Source organism: Pyxicephalus adspersus, chromosome 1, assembly GCF_032062135.1.
Source record: "Pyxicephalus adspersus chromosome 1, UCB_Pads_2.0, whole genome shotgun sequence".
NCBI classification, from domain to species: domain Eukaryota; kingdom Metazoa; phylum Chordata; class Amphibia; order Anura; family Pyxicephalidae; genus Pyxicephalus; species Pyxicephalus adspersus.
The window spans coordinates 141,773,710-141,793,745 of record NC_092858.1 but is presented as its reverse complement, the minus strand read 5'-3'; the positions used below and the strand labels follow the sequence as shown (position 1 = coordinate 141,793,745).

General features: G+C 36.7%; 1 protein-coding gene across 4 annotated transcripts in view; it reads right to left on the bottom strand.

Annotated features, from left to right (window-relative positions):
- Window positions 1-20,036, bottom strand: part of MYO1C (myosin IC) — an 84,414-nt gene that overhangs the window by 22,011 nt on the left and 42,367 nt on the right. For all 4 annotated transcript variants that reach the window (XM_072429404.1, XM_072429422.1, XM_072429397.1 and 1 more), the window contains exons 2-9: window positions 16,557-16,712; window positions 10,708-10,823; window positions 6,155-6,353; window positions 5,821-5,901; window positions 4,368-4,547; window positions 2,882-2,980; window positions 2,630-2,743; window positions 770-841 (exon numbers count right to left, since the gene is read on the bottom strand). In XM_072429404.1, coding sequence (XP_072285505.1) covers window positions 770-841; window positions 2,630-2,743; window positions 2,882-2,980; window positions 4,368-4,547; window positions 5,821-5,901; window positions 6,155-6,353; window positions 10,708-10,823; window positions 16,557-16,712 — 1,017 coding nt within the window. The remainder of the gene's footprint in view (window positions 1-769; window positions 842-2,629; window positions 2,744-2,881; window positions 2,981-4,367; window positions 4,548-5,820; window positions 5,902-6,154; window positions 6,354-10,707; window positions 10,824-16,556; window positions 16,713-20,036) is intronic.

Sequence of the window (20,036 nt, the reverse complement as noted above, 5' to 3'; positions counted from 1 at the left end):
TAATACCCTTTTCACTACAAAATAAACAGTAAAGTTAATAATCAAGCTTCCAGGATGGACAAAAAAAAAATTGGCTATTACAACCATTTTGCTATTATACAGATTACTGTACTATATAGTGAATTAGCACTAAATATCCCATCTCAACATATAAAACAGAATTAGTTACACTATAGGTGCCCAACTCAGACAAAAGTCACAGCTTGTCCATTGGAGAGTAACAAATGTTGAAATGTCTACTTACAGTAAGCCTGAAGCCATACTGGCAAAATATTTTACTTTGACTGTTGTTCATTTCAATTTTTATTGAACCCTTTAAATCAGCTGGCTCCATGTACACTGGAGTAATCAGTCTCAATCAGGGGTAAAGAAAACCACAAACTTTAAAAAAGAGAGTCACCATACAATGTGCTACCGAAAAAATTTCATGTAAAGCAAAGGACAAAGAACTATCACCCCATCACAGTATAATGAACAGGGGGTTGTATATACCTTATAACAGATGCATATATAGTTAAAGATGCACAAAAGGCCTAGTTATCTAGTCATGCTTGTCCATGCCTAGCCAGATTAAGCGTTTTATTAATCTCAAAGGTTAGCATGCCGATTCTAAGCAATCACATCTCTAGATTTTGGACTCAGACGATACTGACCATGTTTTTTTTCCCTATACAACGGTTTCAGTTCTTAAGTTCTTTTTAGTCACCGACTATGAAACAAAAAGATAAAACAACTTTACTCTTTTAGATAAAGCATAAACAAGATTTACCTCTTCTCCTTTAGCAATGATCTTTTTGTGAATTAGAGACTCTCGGAGTGCAGTACTGTCTACAGAGAGAAGCTGAAAAACAAGTGAGATGGATCATTAGGATTTGTGATTGATCTCTACATCAACTGTAAAATAAATTAATTCTTCATTTATCTCCAAACCGACTACACTTATATTTACTATAAATGTTTGTCTGTTTCAGAACAGTTAAGTCATACTAACAAGCCTACAGTAAATTTAAATCTAGACAAATATAAACCCAGCCAAAAATGGTCACAAAGCCCAATCCCATAATTATTTTGCATCAACAGTAGTCCATTTGAATGAAATAAATATTTTGTTTGTGGTCCTCCTGCCTCAAACTGTATAGAAAGAAGTGGAAAGGCTTTTCATATGGTGTGTGGTCACGCTACCAAAACATACTCAGGCAGCTGTTTAGTTTAAAACAGCTCAACTCCTAAAATGCAATACAAGCTTCTAACCTATGCGATAATAGTTAGCATGAAACAATATTTTATGGGATGTCAGGTACTAAGCTGTAAATTAGTGCTTTTTGAATAAAATGAGGTTTTGCATTGACTGTTAGTATTTATTTAAATAGCTAAAAACTCTTGTATAACAGAGTCAATGCATTACTTGTTTCTGCTGCTAGACAGTGCAGCTCTAAGAGGGAAGGTTTCAGCAAAAGTACTGTCAATCCAGTAACTCATGGGTAGGTATAGGCATGGCCAGGTTCTGATTATCAATTAGTAGTGACAATTCTAATAACTCCTTCCTAATTTTTTTTATCTTACTGTAGTGCAAGAATACACAGCCTCAATGAATGGCAACTCTGATGGGAGTTAAGAAGCTCTGCAGCATTGTTGCTACATTACCTCAGAAATCTGAATTAGATGGGCTTCAATGGCAACAGGGTTTTAAAAAAAAAAAACTAATTTCGAATCAGTTTGATACATGTGACCACAAACAAAATATAGATTATGTGATATTGCAGATTTCAGCAATAAATTTTACATATTTAAAAGTAACTACACTGTCTGATCATTACCAACACAACATTAAAATGTTATGTTGTTATTTTAGTACTAGTTTGCAACTGTTTTTATATGTGAAATGAACTGAAAAACTAAAAACTGACGAAATCTTGGTTGGATCAAGAAAAAAAAATCGTCATGTTACAGTCATTGTAATAATGAACAGACAGCATGCATTTCAGATGTTTCTCAAAGGCACTTTGTATCATTTTTTTTTTTTTTTTAAATTATAGTCATTAGAAAAATGGGTGAATCTGGTGAAAACACCGATAGACACCCTGTGTGTTTTGTAGACAGCAGACTTCCTGTGCATTTCATTAAAAAAATGGCTGTTAAAACAGGAAAAAGTCATAAAAAAAAAAAAAAAAAAAAGTTAACAGCATGTCCGCTATCTTAACCACCCTAGCGGTAATCCCGAGTGTGACTCGGGATGGATTTTACATGCAAAAAGCGGTAATCCCAAATCACACTCGGGGTACCTTTGCCCCGCGCTCCAGCGGCGATTGGACGGTCCCGCTGTAATGCCGGGGCGCCGGTCCGTCGGGGGCGTGGCCGGGCGGGAAATTTAAAAGCAGATTACTGAGTAATCTGCTTTTAGATACCACCTGGGTCCCGGCCATGCCGTGGCTGGCATCAGCAGTGAGATGCGAAGCACAATGCAGGACTTCTGCATTGTGATTCACATCTCACTGCAGATGCGAGCAGCAATAGCAAATTCTGGGGGTGGTAAATTATTATTAGGTAATGATTTTTGTCTTCATTCCCAGTACATGTCCAATTTCTATCATTGATACTAATAGGAAAATATAAATGCCAACATTCTTACCCTGGCGAGGTATTTAATCTGATTTTCTGTTGTGACCTGGGCGTGTCCATGCTCATCTGTGCCAAACTGCACATTTCCCAAATGCAGTACACTGGCAACAATGCTCAGCAATTCCTGAGATGCATTAAAAAGAAAATGTTATTCAATGCAGATGCATACAATCCGGTACATGATAATTGTGCTTAGTGTTTCACTTTTAAAGAACAACAAATTACTAATAAAACACATAAGTATTACACGGTATTGACTTACCTCTACATCATCATCATTGAAGTTGATAATTGACAAGGCCTTCCTAACAATCTTCCAGTCATTTTTATCATTGATAGAGCTAACCCTGGCACACTGACCCTAAAGGAGAGATTAAAAATAAGTAAAAATAGAGTCACCGCTCCCTTTTGACAATCATAATCCTTGAATAAAAAAAAAAACAAAAAAAAAAAAAAACACAAAAACATTTTAAAATCAGACTGGGCCTAAATAGAAAGATAACATCACAAAGTAAAGGTCTACTAAACCTTTAAAAATTCTGACCAAGTACCAGTTCTTATAACGAAAAAGTACAAGGAATAGAAGGTTTTATTTTCCACAGATTTAAGAGATTTTCCAAAATCTCACTAAAGATTCCAAACTTGCCCCTGGTCACAAAACGTTCCTTTCTGATCCCTCTAACTATGAGCTGAGCTTAAAATGAATTCACTGCCTTGTGGAAAGAATGAAGCCATGAAACCTTTGAACTTCTCAAACGTGTTGGATTAATTTTTTTTATATCAAATTTGGTAGACAATGTGTGTCAGAAGAGACTTTCATTTAAAGGGTCAAAAGGGAATGGTAACATCATTTAGCTTCAAATTAAATCCCTTTTTTGTTTTTTTACATAGTTTCAATGTAGTTAATTATACTTGACAGTTTGATAGGTCTTCCAAAGTTTTTTTTCAAATAATATTTATTCAAAAAGCCAAGGACTGTGCTTAATATCTTTTTTCCATATGGTGTGCGATTTGCCTAATATTTATATTTGAAATATTTAGCGAGACATCGTAGCATTATAACAATTTTGTATGAAGCCCGTTTTTATTACAGAAAAAAAATAGCCAGTTTAAACTTTCTTCAATCAAAAAGTCAGCTTTTCCTTCAGTGGTTTCACCCAGGTAAGGATCATTGATTTCATAAAAAGAGTCAGTCCTTAATTTACTGTGCAATGTAAAAACGTGCTTATATTTACCATAAAAGACATTTAGAGTGCTGATACTAGCAAACTCCAAAAATGGAAGACTAGTTCAATTCATAATGGAGAATACTGACATTGAAAATAATTTTAATGTGTTTTCAGTTGTAATTCAAAAAAGAAGATAGAATTACTTTGTTAATGGACTAGTTTATTGATTATAATAATTTGTGTTTTGTGAAGGAGGAAATAAATGGATAACCAATGAGGTGCTCACCAACAAAGCAGCTTGTGAGTCCCAAAATCTTTGCTCCCACTTGTGGGATTTGGGTCTGCTCTTATGTCATCCTCTGTTTTATCAGCAAATGATCTTATATTTTATTATTTGTTATAATCAAAAAAATGTTAGTGGCAACACACTTCTACTTAGCACCACAACTTTTGAAAACTAATAAACCTCATGCAAAACAATTTATAGTTTATACAAACACCACAAATTATGGCTGTCTTTAAAACAAAACACAAAGCTTTGTACTCTGCATAGAAATGTGGAAGAAAGGGCCAACTAACCTTAATCAAGTACTGGTAGTTCTGGGCATTTTTGTCCAGACCAAGCCTCCGGAGGAGCTCTTCCTCTCCCCCTTCGAGAAGCTGGTAGAATATATGAAAATTTCGCTCTCCGTGGTTTTGATGGACCACACGGGACTTTTCCAGGAGATAGTTCAGTATATGTCCACCTACAGGAGCCCCCTTTAAAATAAAATACAAGCATAAAAACCAAACCATAAATGTCAGACTACATACTGTGTTAGCTTTATTTCAAAAACTGCCTATAGGTATGAGGGTTTTTTGTTAAATAAAACAAAGTAAATAAATGGCTTTGCCACAACACTGTACATCTAAGTCACAGCAACATTGTGGACCAATTAAGTAAATGCTAAGCAGCTACGTCCAGAGGATTGTTTGTTTGACAATACTCTGTAGTTTTGCTTTTATGTACTTAGAACTTTCACTTTTTTCCAGGGCTAAACAGAATATAACAAAATAAATATGACAGTTGTCCAGAAATGCAGATATAAACTTAAAGCACCATGGGGGGGATATAACACTAATGTACAACGCTGCAATATGTTGGTGCTGTATAAATCTTGTTTATTAATAACAACAACAATACAGCCTGATGAGGAGGCGGACACACACACACACACCTCGAATTGCTGGACGATTCAAGGTGTGTCAACAATAAAATCTACACTAAATCAGACAGGTGTGTATTCAGCTCTTTTTATTGCAAAGAAACTGACACGTGGATGTCCATAGCTACCATAGTAGTTGCATATGAGGTTCAGACCAAGGGGGGAAGGGGTGGGCACAAAGACCTTTTAAATACCAATTTTATTGACATTATTAAATATTCTTTCCCTCTACTTACTTAAAGAAGCACCTGTTTGTACTATTGAAAGCTGATTGCTAAGCATTCCATTCTGTTTTAGCTCAGTATAGGTGGGTAAAGGCTGTGCAGACAAGGGCCGAGTATGCACACCAGCAGGAAAGCAGTTGTTTTGCGAAGCATAGGAACTTTTTGGTGCTAGGCTGTGATAGTGTTATGAAACCTACGGTGTTTTGGTAAATATACCTGACAGGTCTTCAATGCGACTTTAAAGTAGGTGTTTTTTTTTTTTTTTTTTTCTTCTTCTGGAGAATGGGGGTGAAAGGAAGGGCCTATTCCTTCAAATAAATGATCTAGTAAGGCAATAAAAAAAACAAACAAAAACAGCAGATTTGTATGCTTGCTAATGTAAACCTACAGTTCCACACAGCTGGAGATTACCTATCACTGGTCAAATATTTGCTCTAACATATGACCTTTAAAAGATTTTCTTTCACCAGTACCAGACTGCAGGTACTTTATTTGACAACGTAAGCATGTACAATTGAAGATGAACAAAGGAATTTAAAAAGAAAACGAAGGTTAATTATTTGCAGAAGTATGCAACACACTAATATTTACACAAACACTAACCTTGTAATCAAATTGCACATCCATGTATTTTCCAAAGCGACTGGAATTATCATTGCGTAAAGTTTTTGCATTGCCAAATGACTGAAAAACAAGAAAATTTTGCAACAGTAATCAGTTATACATAAAATGTAAAGGCAGCTGTTGCTGCTGCTTAGATTAGTTCAATAAAACTCTGTTCTCACAAGACCGGGCACAATAGAAATAGCTCACTTCTCAGTTACCATGACGGCAAAACATTTATTGAGCCACACCTTCCACAGACACCTGAAAATGAGCCAGTTTGTACTTTATCAGTTCCTAGTAAGTTCATTTTCCTTATCAGTATCTCTCTCACCTCCAGAACAGGATTAGACTGCAGAAGTCTGTCTTTCACTGTTTCCACCTGGTCACTGGCAGGACACGTCACAGCATAGTACTGGAGGATTTTCTTGCTGGCCTCGGTCTTTCCTGCCCCGCTTTCACCAGATATAAGAATACATTGGTCTTTCCTCTCTGTACGCAGAGAACGGTAGGAGTTGTCTGCTATGGCATAGCTAAAAAAAAAAAAAAAAAAAAATTATTAAATTTTATCATAATAAAAAAAATACATTTTACAATAGTTGACATGCACATTTGAAATACAACAGCTCTGTTCCCTCATTATTTGGGGGTCACTGGGGTAAAGCCTCAAACATCAGTAGCCAAAATGTTCCCTACCAAAAAGATAATGAAGCTGGCTCTACTAAATGGTGCTGGCCTTGGAACTATTTAAGCTGCGTACACACTTGCAATTTTTGTCGTTGGAAAGGATCTTTCACAATCCTTTCCAACGACAAGGGGCTGCAAGATGCATGAACGATGCTGTACATACAGCACCGTTCATGCTCTATGGAGAGGGGAGGATACCGACTGTACACACGGCAGATTTTCGCCCGATAATTGGCCGATGCCGATTATCGGGCGATAAAAATCTGACGTGTGTATGTAGCTTTAGTCTACACGGACATTTTCCCCAGCACTTAACCTGAGGCTTTAAAAGCCTATGTTTGAAATTTCTTTGCATTCCAATGGGCTACACCAGGACATTTCCTTGAGGCACGTTTTTGAGCGTTATCTAGAACGCTGCTTGCAAGGTTCTAAAAATTAAAATTGAGGGTTACCACAGGAAAACGCATCTATTGATTTCAATGGGGTAAAAACAAGCAATAGACGTTTCCAGCGGTTTGAAGGCAGGCTTTAAAACGCTAGTAAAAGTGCAAAAAACGCATATAAATACAGTGAGAATGTCTACATGCGTTTTTAAAACCATCCATGTAGACCCAGCCTAAAACAAAAAAATAAATAAATAAAAAAGCACTTTCCATGCTACTAAATTAGCACATATTTCTTAAAACTGCAAATGTATGCACAAAATTTGACTTTTGTTAGAGCAGCGTCTATACGTTCTCCTTTTTAACCATTCAGTTTATCGATTTATCTACACAAAACCCTGTTCTTGTATATCTAAAAGTGTAAGCTGGCTATACATTTTTCTTTTTTAACTCCTTGTAGGCAATCTGTTTAATCTGCATAGCCAATTATTTTTCAATCTCCTTAGGGACTGCCAAGAACTCCTGTATGCAATGAAAGTGACTATCTGGTTAGGCAGGGCTTAAAGTGATTGCTATATTAGGCCATCACAGTATGTTAGCATTTACCGGTAGGTTTTTGTGGCCAGTCCTGAAAGCGAGCGTTAGCAGGTCTGACAAAACGCAAGACAGGAGACAATCATTTTCCAATCCAGCCAAAACAGCAACATTCCTAAGCATCTTATCTTTAGAAACTATCAACTCAGCATGTTGTAATTCTTTTAGTGAAGTTCTGTTCTCCAGGTATAGGGCTGAAACAGATCATACCTAAAACATCCAGACCATGCAAATTTGTGTGGCCAACACTTAATACGGACATGCCAATAAAACGCTGCCTGTGACATTATTGTAATGTTACAATAATAGACTAGATTCTATTAAGTGCCTATAGTTTTGTTTGTTATGTAATTTACATTACCTAAAATCCTTTTATTTATTTTTTTGTTTCAGTATTGCTACATACACTTGCCTAAAAATATGCAAGTTTAGTGGTGTGGAGTTCTCTCATTAGGTCAGTGTGTGTAATTCATTGTTTTGGCATAATATCAAAAACAAAATACCACCATCACTAACAAAAGGATATTAGGTTTCACTGAGGACATCAATGACCTTATAAGCGCACTCAGCCGGTGGCCTCCTATATATTTATTGTCACTAAACTCCTAAATGAATTTCAAATGCATTCTCATCTTCAGTAAATACTGTACTGTAACTTGCATTTAATGACATGACCGTCATGTAATGATCTGCAGTAAAGCACTTATGTGATTTGCCATAGAACTACAATTGGCAGCTACAAAAATAAACCTTAGTCATTAATCAACTATTACGGTTTCCACTGATAAATAATTTGTGACAGCATATGGTGCTTGTAATGATGCAATCATGAGCCAAGCATCCCTGTAGATGGTTTGAACTGAGCACTAGGTAGCCTGTTCTCTATAGCAGTCACACTGAAGGCACGAGAGCCAGGCACGGACAATGAGCCTTTTCACTACCAGACTCCTAACATGAAACTTTACTAAACAAAAAAAAAAAAATCTCGCTGGGCTTGCAGTATGCAAAAGTATTGTGTTGGTGTGTAAAAGTTTTTTAAAAAATAATAATAAACTAAAAAAAGATACATTTTGGTCAAACCAGGACAACAGTGTAGTGATGTCTGACTGACAGCTGATAAGCCTTGTTTTGTGTCCTGCAAGACACAATGCAAAATGACAGCAGGGTACCAAGTGATGGAACACGGTCAGCGCCCGGCATTTGGTTATAAAGTTTGTTGGGCTAATTAAAGCTCACACTGCTCAACTAGTGCATGTTAAAACAGCTTACTGGAGCTTCGGAATGCTGAAATTGTGTTGGCTGGACTGTATGGGACTGGTACATCATTTTACATTTGTTTCAGCTTTCGTACCTCCAGAAACAGATGGTGCCTATATAGTAAGGGAGACAGGATGGCCTTTATTTGCTGCAAATCATCCTGCAACAGATACCTGCACCTGTTCTCTACCCATCATGACAGTATCCAAGACAATGTAACAGTTCAGCAGGCCGCATACAGGCAGGGAATGGCGGTTAAACCGATGAAATGTATTTTAATTGGTAAGAGAAAGAGTCCTTGATGGACTGAGATTCAAAAGTCCTATGTAGAGCTTCCCTTTCTAATAATCCAAGAATGTCCTGGTATGAACTTGCCCATTGGAATGAAATGGAATTGCAAACATGGGTGTTTAAACATTTCAGAAATGGTTCATGTAAACTTTGTTTAAATGTGCTCATCATCAACCCTGAGAAGCAAGATCTTAGTGATAAATTCTAACAGCATATACTATATCAGTTTGGCCATTTCGTTCCTATAAAAGTTTTGATTTAACAAAATGCATGTAGTGTAGTACATAGTCTATGATACTCATTAATGTAAGGAGGTACAAACGCTGTATCACATACACATATGGACGTTAGGAATATAAACCAGGCATGCCTCCAAGTCACACTACGCAGGATTGAAGGACATCCAAGTAATCCCACAATGTGACTATATGTTTTTGATAAAATAACTACTCTATTGCCTAATTCTATTCTAATTCTACAATTTTTTAGAAAAGAGAAGAGATTAAAATGCTAAATTGTTTTGCTGGGAACTAGAAAAAAAATACACAAATTCCTGGTGCTTTAGGTTCACTGTATCCTAGCAACCAGCAAATAGTACAGAAACACTGGTCAAAAATAACACACAAAGAAGTTGTGGCATGAAAGGAATAGACCAACCCAAGTCGGGAAAGAAAATAAAACTTTCCATATTTCCAGGACAGTCCTGCAAAAACTATTTGTAACAGGGAGGAAAAATCCACTGGCACTAAAAACACTGAAATTCTTCCTTTGAATAATTTATTTTTAAAGACTGAAACATCTTCTACAGATATGAGAAACTTTAAATCATGCAAAATAGTCAGCATCTCACTAAAAGTAATAAAGTGTAACTTTAGTGAATATCATATCCCATGTTCTAAATAGCAGGGTATTATTATTATTATTTTTGGTTTTTTTTTTTTGGGGGGGGGGGCAATCTGGCACTCTAATATAACAAGAACTGTCAGGGAAAATTTGGTATGAAAATCTGCCTGTCCTATGACCCAGCAGCTGTGAAATACTGTCCTGGCACTTGTAATGGCAAGTCACATTGCAGTACTGAGAAGAAGACCTTTGCCATTTGAAGCATTACATATAAGGTCCATTGCAGTGATGGAAATAAAATACTGAATACAATACCCTGTTTCCCCGATGATAAGACACTGTCTTATTTTTTTTGAAGGCTAAAATATGCTCTAGGGCTTATTTTCAGGGGGATGCCTTATTTACCCATGAAGAAGACTACAGTACACAGTTATTGTTCATGTGCCATTCATGTCTATTTTTCATTTTTACCTAAAAAGGGGGGGCTGTCTTATTTGATGGCCCTGCCTTATCATCGGGGAAACACGGTACCATTTAGGTCAATTGTATTTATCACATCAAAGTGTTACAGTAGAAATTAAGGTCCAATACTTGCTAGACATGACAAACACAAATGAATGAGAATGACTAAGAATGAACTTATCTAAAAAATAAGTTTATCCTACATAAAAGCTCTACATAAAGTTTTGGAGATATCTTTCCACTCTACCAATGTTTGGTTCCCCCCCCCCCCCGTTTTTCTTATATCTACTGATCGATGATCTTAGATTAGCATGAACAACATTTACCCTGGGAATCGTTTTAGTTTTGAATACAAAAAAAGACTACTTACATGTGAGGAGACACTTCATAGAAACTAACGCCGCGATATCTCTCCATGTGTTGCTTGCTGTAAATCTCCAACTCTTTGTAGGGATTGACAGACACCAGGACTGACCCAATGTATGTCTGTAGACAAAACAAAAGCAAGATTAAATACACAGTTATTCCAGTAGTATGAGTATAGATAGACAGCATATCCTGTCATGTGTAGATAAAATAATGTAATGAAACTATCTTTAATTTTCCAAATAAAACTTACAAAGTGCATACACCGAAAAAATTAGTTAGTACACACTGCCTTGAAAACCACAAATTCTCACAGGTTGTATACTGTTAAAGTCTGGCTTGTGTGGTATGGGGGTAAAGCCATTGCAAACATTTATTGTCATATGCATCCTTGTTAGGAAGATTTGCTCCCACTTTCTGTCCCCCAAAAACACCTAGGAAAGGAAGATGCACATTAAGAGCAGTCATTGGCAAAAGGCATCTCCGCTGAAGTTTATCCCCAATTCTTGTTTTCAAAAACTGAAATTTTGGGATCCAACCAACACAGAAACTGAAGGATTGGGAAATTTCCTGAAGAGGGGAAAAGGCAGTAAAACATTATGGGGTGTTCAGCCTTCCCCTACACTTCTGAAAGCTAAACACACCAGCAGCTGTAGTAAAGGATGAATAAAACTAGGTAAAAAAAAGTAATGCTCTACTAATAATTTGATGTTACTGGGGGATACAAAAAAGATACTGGTTGGTTATACAGCAACAACAGGGTCTTAACATGCAAAAGTTTTAAGGCAACTGGGGTATTTCAAAGCTCATCTGCAGAAGCACAGAAAGAAGGTATCATGCCGACTCCTCAATGTAATCAAAAGCTGCTCAAATGGCAACATTAACTCACATGTACAGCGTGGAGAAATTATTACTCGAGTGGTCTAGAAGCCATATGTACAACATAGAAGGAGGCCAAGGGACCAGCCTATGAATGAAAACTGATGGCAGTAGATGCTCTGGACTGGGGAGCACAATGATGAATGTATGCAGGCAACAGTGAAAAATTGTACAGTTGACATTTAAAAATCCAGCCTTCAATAATCGGGATCCTGGCATGGATTTCAGAACGCATTTTCAAATTTACACTGTTTTCTGCAGGCGCTGTTTATGTTTTGATGGTGCTGTACTCCAGATCCGCCTGTTCCGTCTTGCTTTTCCTCCATAAAATGAAGCTGTTCCTGTTGCTGAGGATGCCGTTACTGTCAGTCAAGAAGATGATCATCCTGACAGCCTATCTGATATTTAACTTCTTTTCGAGGGTACAGCAATGAATAAAAATCTCAGGCACTATTTTTTTTAAGTTGAACTAAAATTCTGTAAAGCTGAACATTAACATTTAATTTGCTTTTCTCTTAGTGTCATTGCATTTAGAGTTATTTCACTTTAATATATACAGCATATATATATATATATATATATATATATATATATATATATAACCTTCAAAAATCAATAATTTTTGAAAAACGGGCACACCTCAGGTCCGGAGGTTGCCGGATTTTTGAACCTGTACTGTAGATATATCTTGCAGGTTTGGGGGTGCATTTATGGACATGAGGTTAGAAATTTAGTCAGCATTGATGGATTTGAACACAAACTCATTCTGGAACAGAGAATCAACGGCACACACAAAATTAAATATGAATAAAGGGCCCGGAATGAGATGAACTGACCCCTACAAAGCTTGGATTGCAGCATGTCTGTATAGGATGCCAAGGCAAACGCAACCGAAACAGCCCAGAGATCTATGGTTAGTTCCCTTAGATGGTTAAACAGCCCAATTGCGGTGTTCCTTGAGAAAACTGCAAGTGTACCTATAAGGACTAATTTTGTCAAAAGTGTAGACACACCAGTTAATAACACCTTGGTGTTTACCTTTCCCGAAGTAGCCCCAAACTGACAAATACAGTAGAACATGATTTAGATTAGGCATCACAAGTCTTACTTAAAACATTGCCGTGTAAGCTTCATTTTCTGCATTAATAAATATTCTCTTTACACCCCATCACTTAACAGTCAGCTTGTTAATGGGTTTTAGTTTAAGGAGACATACACAAGGTAGATATTTGTTGCATAAGACAATCAATCATGAACATTTGCCTTGGGAAACAATTTTAACATATACATCACTGCCCTGATGGCTTTGAGCAATCAGCCATGGCAGATCACAAAAAGACCGACCGGGGACAACTGCTGTAAGTTTCCTATAGGGGAGGATACTCTCTTCCCCTGCTCATAGAGCGCTGTGTGTACATCATTTGTTTGTTCTAGTGTTGCTGAAACAATAGTTTACAGCGTGTGTACAGACCTTAACTCTTAAACCAAGTAATTGTTATCTACTTGTGAAATATTAACCAACTACTACTGTACAGCTTATCTGACTTCCTTTCCGTTTTGCCTAAGATATCATTTGGTTACTGTTTGCACTAAAAAGGTCAGAAATAAAAAATATTTAAGTCATCTCTAGCTTTGTGCATTTAATAACTTGGCAAAGAAACAATTAAACAGAAGTCGGCAACTACTACTGTGTACCTTCATTGACTTTGCCAATGTATAGCATTGCCCAATGTGTAGTATTGTTTATAAACACAGATTATATTAGGAGGACAATGCACAATAGCATTTTAAAGTGCCAATATCACCCAGTGTGAAAAGAACTCTACTGACTCTTGTTGTCTGCCATTATTGTCGGGAGGTAAAAGATTATTTATCCTACAGGTCACCTAGAAGTTACCAGTAGGTGCCCAGAACAGACACTAGGAAGACTCACAAAACAGGGGAACAATACAAAGGCAACAGAAAAAAATGGGACACACTATGGGGGGAGGCTTTAGACATTTGGAACACGGTATAGGGCGGGGGGGGGGGTTGTGAAATCTGACAATTATAGGGGTTACTGGATACCTGTGGCCCAAACAAATGGCAGCACACATTGGGTTCAATGTGGTGCCCCCGAAAGTTGACATCTTTGAAGAATGTCAAGCTTAATTTTAAAACTTACATTTTTATACAATCACATAATTTATCAATGTACAGAATTATTGTCCAGAATAAAACTTAAAAAAATACAGAGCTTCTATACAAAATTCAACTAATCACACACTATTTCCTAAAATAAAGCATTTTATGAACCTTAAAGGATATATTTTGTGCTTTTAATCTTTTGTCCCTTAAGCATTTCGCCAATAGGCTTACTTAAGAAGGACACATCCCCATGTACATCAATATCTCATTTCCACAATTTGTTTTTTTAAAAGGTATTTAAAAAATCCCCAAATTAAAATTAAGTTAGTAAGAGGATGTGGTACCTACATCTATCTCCCATTCATAAAACTATATAGATCTTTAAATAATGAATACGCTTGTTCCCCTCCAAGAATTTGCTGAATTAAAATATTTTTTATTTTTATCCTACAATAAATGTATCTAGCAGGACGAAGCTGCACTCCAGTAACAAGTTTCATCTTAATATGGCCTTTCTATGGTCAACAAAAGGTCTACTCCTGTAGAAAGTTTCCCAGTTTTTGCTTAAAGTAAAAAACCTTTAAAAACCATATTCCATCTTGATACAAACTGCGCTGTAATATAAACTTTATTAAACGATATCTGCTCTTTAGTAACTGACATTTCATTGCACTCAAAACATACTTATTGCACAAGCTTATTTAAAACTGCACGTGGGCTTAGAATGGCAAACTAGAAGGGCCTCAGAGGCTAGTACTTCAGCTTTCCAGCACTGGTCCCAGGTTCAAATATTAGACAGGAAAATACCTGCATAGAGTTTATGTCTTCTACCAGTTCCTGTGGGTTTCCCCTGGGTTTAGTACTGGTTACTCCCCCCACCTCTGAATACACCTTACTAGTAGGTTAACGGTCTTCTCCGAACATGGCCTTATACTATGTTAATGACACATAACCATAGTAGGGACATTAGAGTTCCCTCTGGGAGTAAATGTTCATAGTCATGTCAATGAACCCTACATGGACACTATAAAGGGCTGTTGAAGATATCAGCACTATATAAATCTATAAATAAAAAACAAGATTGTTTGAAATAACACAAAGTATGCAGAGGACAGAGCAACTATGAACTGATAGAATAAACAAGAGGTTTTTTTTTTGTCTGGTTTTTGGCTTTATCAAAAAACCATGTAACAAATGTGGGATATATTGAAGTAGGATGGCTTTTTCAAATAAATAGTTATGTTAGAAGATTTACAACTCAATCCTAAAATATTTCATATAGGTCTGCACCTTGAGGTTACAGTTTTGAAAACTGCAGCACTGGCTTTGGCCAACATTCAGTCTAAATGGAAAGGCATAAAATCTTGTGAAAGCGCCCTCCTCCCTCTCGCGTCTGACTAATGAAGGCAACACGTGTCCGATTGTCTTTTATCAATTTCAGGATGAACAGCCCCTTCAATAGATGCCAAACAAATGCTTTTTAAATGTTCTTTAATGACATGGCTGTCCCAATATCTCCCTCTCAGGAAACTGATTGACTAGTTACTAAACTAAGCTTGCCAGACTTTTAAATCTGTTTTCATTTGAGAAGCAAAATATTCAAATCAAAATACACAGATAAGCAAGCTTCAAAAACATAGCATAAACAGAAGGCTCTGAAATGCATAGCATACGTGTTTATTAGGCAGTCTGCCGTAAGACAAGAGTGAGGAATTTTGCACACATGCTCTATTTGTGGCATAGTCAAGTTTTTTTTTTTGTGTACTTGGTTCCTATGCAAAAGATTAATTAAATTTTATTTTGCAACTGCCCGCTGTGGTTTTCAGCCGAGTCTGCATCCTCCTCACTTTCTGCTCCTCCCAAGCAACTCATTGGCAGGAGACGCATCTGTTCCAATGGAAAACATTAAGTGTACAGATGTCCTCTCTCCCCCCCACCCAAAAAAAAAAAGCCTTGAGCTCCACTGTATTCATATATATTTGAAAGGCAACAAGATGGGCAAAAAAAACCTTGCAATGTGAACTCTTACATTAAAGCAAAGGGTCAAAAATGATGGGAGCTGCTAGGAGGTATATTTTCCTTTTGTCTTGAGAAATATGGCCATGGGGGTACAGTTCCATCCACCATGGACATGATGTTTTAGTAGTCTAATGATACAAGTCTTTAAGGCTTTTACATTAATTTACATTATTAGTGGCCCCAAGGTATTTTATTATTGTGACTAGTTTAATAAAATAGTCCATACTACCCTCATGTAACTCCTCTAAACATCAACACTCAGGACAGCGAGTGCTTCATAATGAAGAGTGCTGCAAATTCTTCTCCCTGTCCTACGAAGAAGAGGACAGAAATAAAGTCCTGCTGCTCCTTTACCCTCTATTCCAAAGCTAGGCTGGGTACTAAGCTAGCTTGTTCAATTCAAATACAGTGTAGTCTGCAGAAAAGAACCAAGGAGTGCAGGACCTGTCTGCACCATCTGATTCAAAAGACTGAAAGTTATTAAAATAAATTATACGTTTTTGAAATGTAAAACTGTTTACCTGGATTTAAGCCATAGCGAGCTTGTATGGTTATATCTTTAGAGCGATACACTTCTCTAGATCTACTATATCATACTCATGAGGTATATAACTTTTATTACGTTTTAACATTAATTTAAAAAAAAGATGACAAGTAATTACCATGTTTAAGGATAGCTACACCCAGTTTACAACCCTAAAGTAGTCTAGAATGTAGCTAATGACAGTTTGCTACATGACATCACATGACAATACTTTAACAGTTGTAAGATTTACACTTTTTATTCCCATTCATGAGCCACACCTATACCTCAGGTCAATAACTTACATAAATAAGATTTTCTTTAAACCGCTTTCGAAGGTTTTCTATGAATGCAGCTTCACTGGTGTAGTTCTCTAGCAGGACAAAGTCCTGGACACCAACCCGATCTCGGGCTGTTAAGGCACTCTCCATGGTTATACGAATCCCGTCGATTGCTGGAGCCTAAAAGGAAAAAGATATTTTACAATAAATGAATATATCATACAAAAATACCAACACATTCTGGTCCTGAAGCCAAGCTCCAGGATAAGGAATTAAAGAGCAAAAAACAAACCGTTTAAATTTATTCAGTCTAACCGTTTTCTTTGCAATATGATATATAGATTTTTGTTTTTTCTGTCCAGCCATTATTGTTATTTACACAAAACGGACATGCAAGTAAAGGACTTATTTGCTCACTTTGCCGGCACAAATTGTATATTATCTTACCATCTCTATTTAATTTATTTGGCAACTATTATTATGATTATTATTAAACAGGATTTATATAGTGCAAACATATTGGAGAGTGGCTAGAGGAGTATTTTTTTTACCAGGGCAGAAATGTAAGTGGGACAAGAACTGTGTAGGGATTTGAAGGCAAAGCACAGGAGCTTAAATTTGATTCTCAGGTGAAATGGAAGCCAATGAAAAGAACTACAAAGAGATGCAGCAGAAGAGGAGCGGAGGGAAGGATGGATGAGTCTGGCTGCAGCATTCATAATAGATTGTAGAGGAGAGAGTCGGGTTAGTGGAAAGCAAGTACCAAAGCGGAGGATGTTACAGTAGTCCAGACGAGAGATAAGAGCATGTACAAGAAGTTTGGTGGTCTCTGGGGATAGGTAGGGGCCGGGTTTGGAGATGTTGTGTAGGTGAAAGCGACAGGACCTGGAAATGTTCTGAATATGGGGGGTAAATGAGAGGGCAGAGTCAAAGGACCAAGACAAAGTGCCTGAGGGGAGGGCCGAATAACAGTGTTGTTAACAGTTAGAAATATGTCAGGGGGAGATTTGGAATTTGAGGGGGAGAGATGATGAGTTCAGTTTAATCCAGGTTGAGTTTCAGAAATCTATCAAACATCCATGATGAGATGGACGAAGTAGATCGGAGGGAATAGGGTCAAGCGGACAGGTAGTAGATGAAGATGTTGAGAGAAGAGAAAACTTCATCCACAGTAACAGGTCAGAGGGAGGTCAGTTAAACATTTTAACCTCAAAAAGGCATGAACCAGTAAATGTGATCTTTGGTATTCTGTGCTAGTGGTGTGTATATCAGAAGACTGACAGACTGGGGGATATTACATAAAAATATGTGTTCTGCAGCAAGTAAGTAAAAACCCCTTCAAGTGTTTGACACAGAGCCATAAACCAGACAATTACAAAAACTGTAAATGCACATTATTTACACACGTCCAACTAAAGACAAAACTGGCTTCAGGTAAATTATAGGTATTAACTTGGAAATTATTTTTTTTTAAATTCAAAAAACCTGTTTGTAGCTGCACATTTTCTGTAAATGTTTACCTATCCATAGAGACTTAGGACATCTCATGCCTTTTAGTAACTTGTGAGCAGACTAAGGTCTCTACTGCAATAGAAGGATGGTGGGAAATTCAGTTTGGCAGCAATTTGTTTTCCCACATTTTTGTTGCATAATTACATCTGACCCTCTAACTGTCTGAATTACCAGATAAAAGGAGAGGAGCTGTAGTGCAGTGTACAAACATATTTGACTAAAACAGATATTCTGTCCACAACTTTACTTCTACACACTGTTTGTATTTATTTATCAACCCGATTGCTATCAGAATATGCCTTATAAAGTTTTTTGATTTGTTGGGTTTAAACTTTAAATTTGTACTGTTTTTGAAAACTGAATATACAGATTTAAATCTTTCAATGTGCCAAAAAAGGGAAACAAAGCAGACTTGAATTAGACAGAATCCTTAAGAATTATTAAATTGTGCACAATCAGCACCATGAAAGATTTACCGTTTATTTTAACAGTTCAGCTATAGGTGGCCTATAGCCAAAACTGATGACTAGAATGAAGGCTTTATGAATAAAAGAAACAGCTTGGAACTGAATAGAATTCTTTTTTAAAAAATTCAAAAAGCCACACACCCAGTTTGACATGGCCACCCTACAGCTTTATTGCGTGCATAGTTGTATAACCATGGCTGGATATGTGCATTTAAGGGGAAGGGGATTTGAATACCTTAGTAATGTTATATATAAAAAAAAAACCTTTCTGCATTTATTCTACTTCACAAACTTCTACACAATTAAAAGGGCAGCAAGTACTACCAATAAAAAAGCACCCACACAATACACTTCTTACAGACAAGTTTTTGCAGCTAATGACACATGTATAAGCCATGCTCAGGGAAGGCGCAGCTCCTCGGCTAAACTCATTATAAAAAGGAAGTATCAGCATTGTGGAATGCCGATGAGCTCAGACCCTTGTGAGATCACCATGACTCCATACCAGCAAAACATACAGGGTCTTTCCCAGCTCGTGTGGAAAAAGTTTATTCTCTCACGTCTACTATAAAAATACTAAAATGTTCAATATGCTAAAAGTTTATCAAAATCTGGTTCATTTATTGCTTCACATGCTATAATAGTATATTGCATAAGATCCTAGGAGATTGGTGAAGCCTGCAAAGTTTGGTTTATTGCAGAAATAGGACACCGCAAAAAAAAAAAAAAAAAAAATACCCTTTTTATTTTAGGATCCCATTAGCAAACCTTCTACCCACATGCACTGATATTCTGTGTCTATTATAGGTATCATAACATGTAGATTACAAATTAGATTTTGTTGAATTAGGATGATCTCTATAACCCCTTTGCACATCCACCATGACCACCGTTTCTGATACTACTTAGCAACCAAGAAAATAGGGACCATTGTTCATTAATGGTACCGGGTGGAGGGTTACTATCTAATATTGCAGGCCCACTATAAAGCTAGTTTAATTCTTGTGACCAGTGCCATCCAGAACAAAGATAAACAGCACCTTAAAATGCTTTAAAATGGTAAAAAATGTGTTTTAAGTTATTGATACAACACAAATAAATACCAAAAAGGCAAATAATTATGCACATCTGTCTAAAATGTTAAACTATTAACTAAATAGTGCCTGAGCAGAGTGACAACCAAATAAGTTACCAGCCAGTATGACAGAGATGCCCTAACAAAAGTATTGTTTACCAATAACGACCCAATATTTATTAGACAATGTAAAGTATGTAGAAGCAAATTATATTGGTAGATAATTAGGTGGTTCAGGGGGCAAATATCACCACTTACTCCCTTGTCTAAAATCACCTAGGGAATAGCATTTGTTTCACAAGAATATTTTTTAGACCCTGGTTAATTAGGACAAACAGGTCTTGGCATTAACAGGCAACAAATTGTCTATACGAACTACGTACACAAATTAATGTATGCAAATTGGTTAATCAATGCTATAAAATTATGCTGGTAAAGGTTACCTCAGGT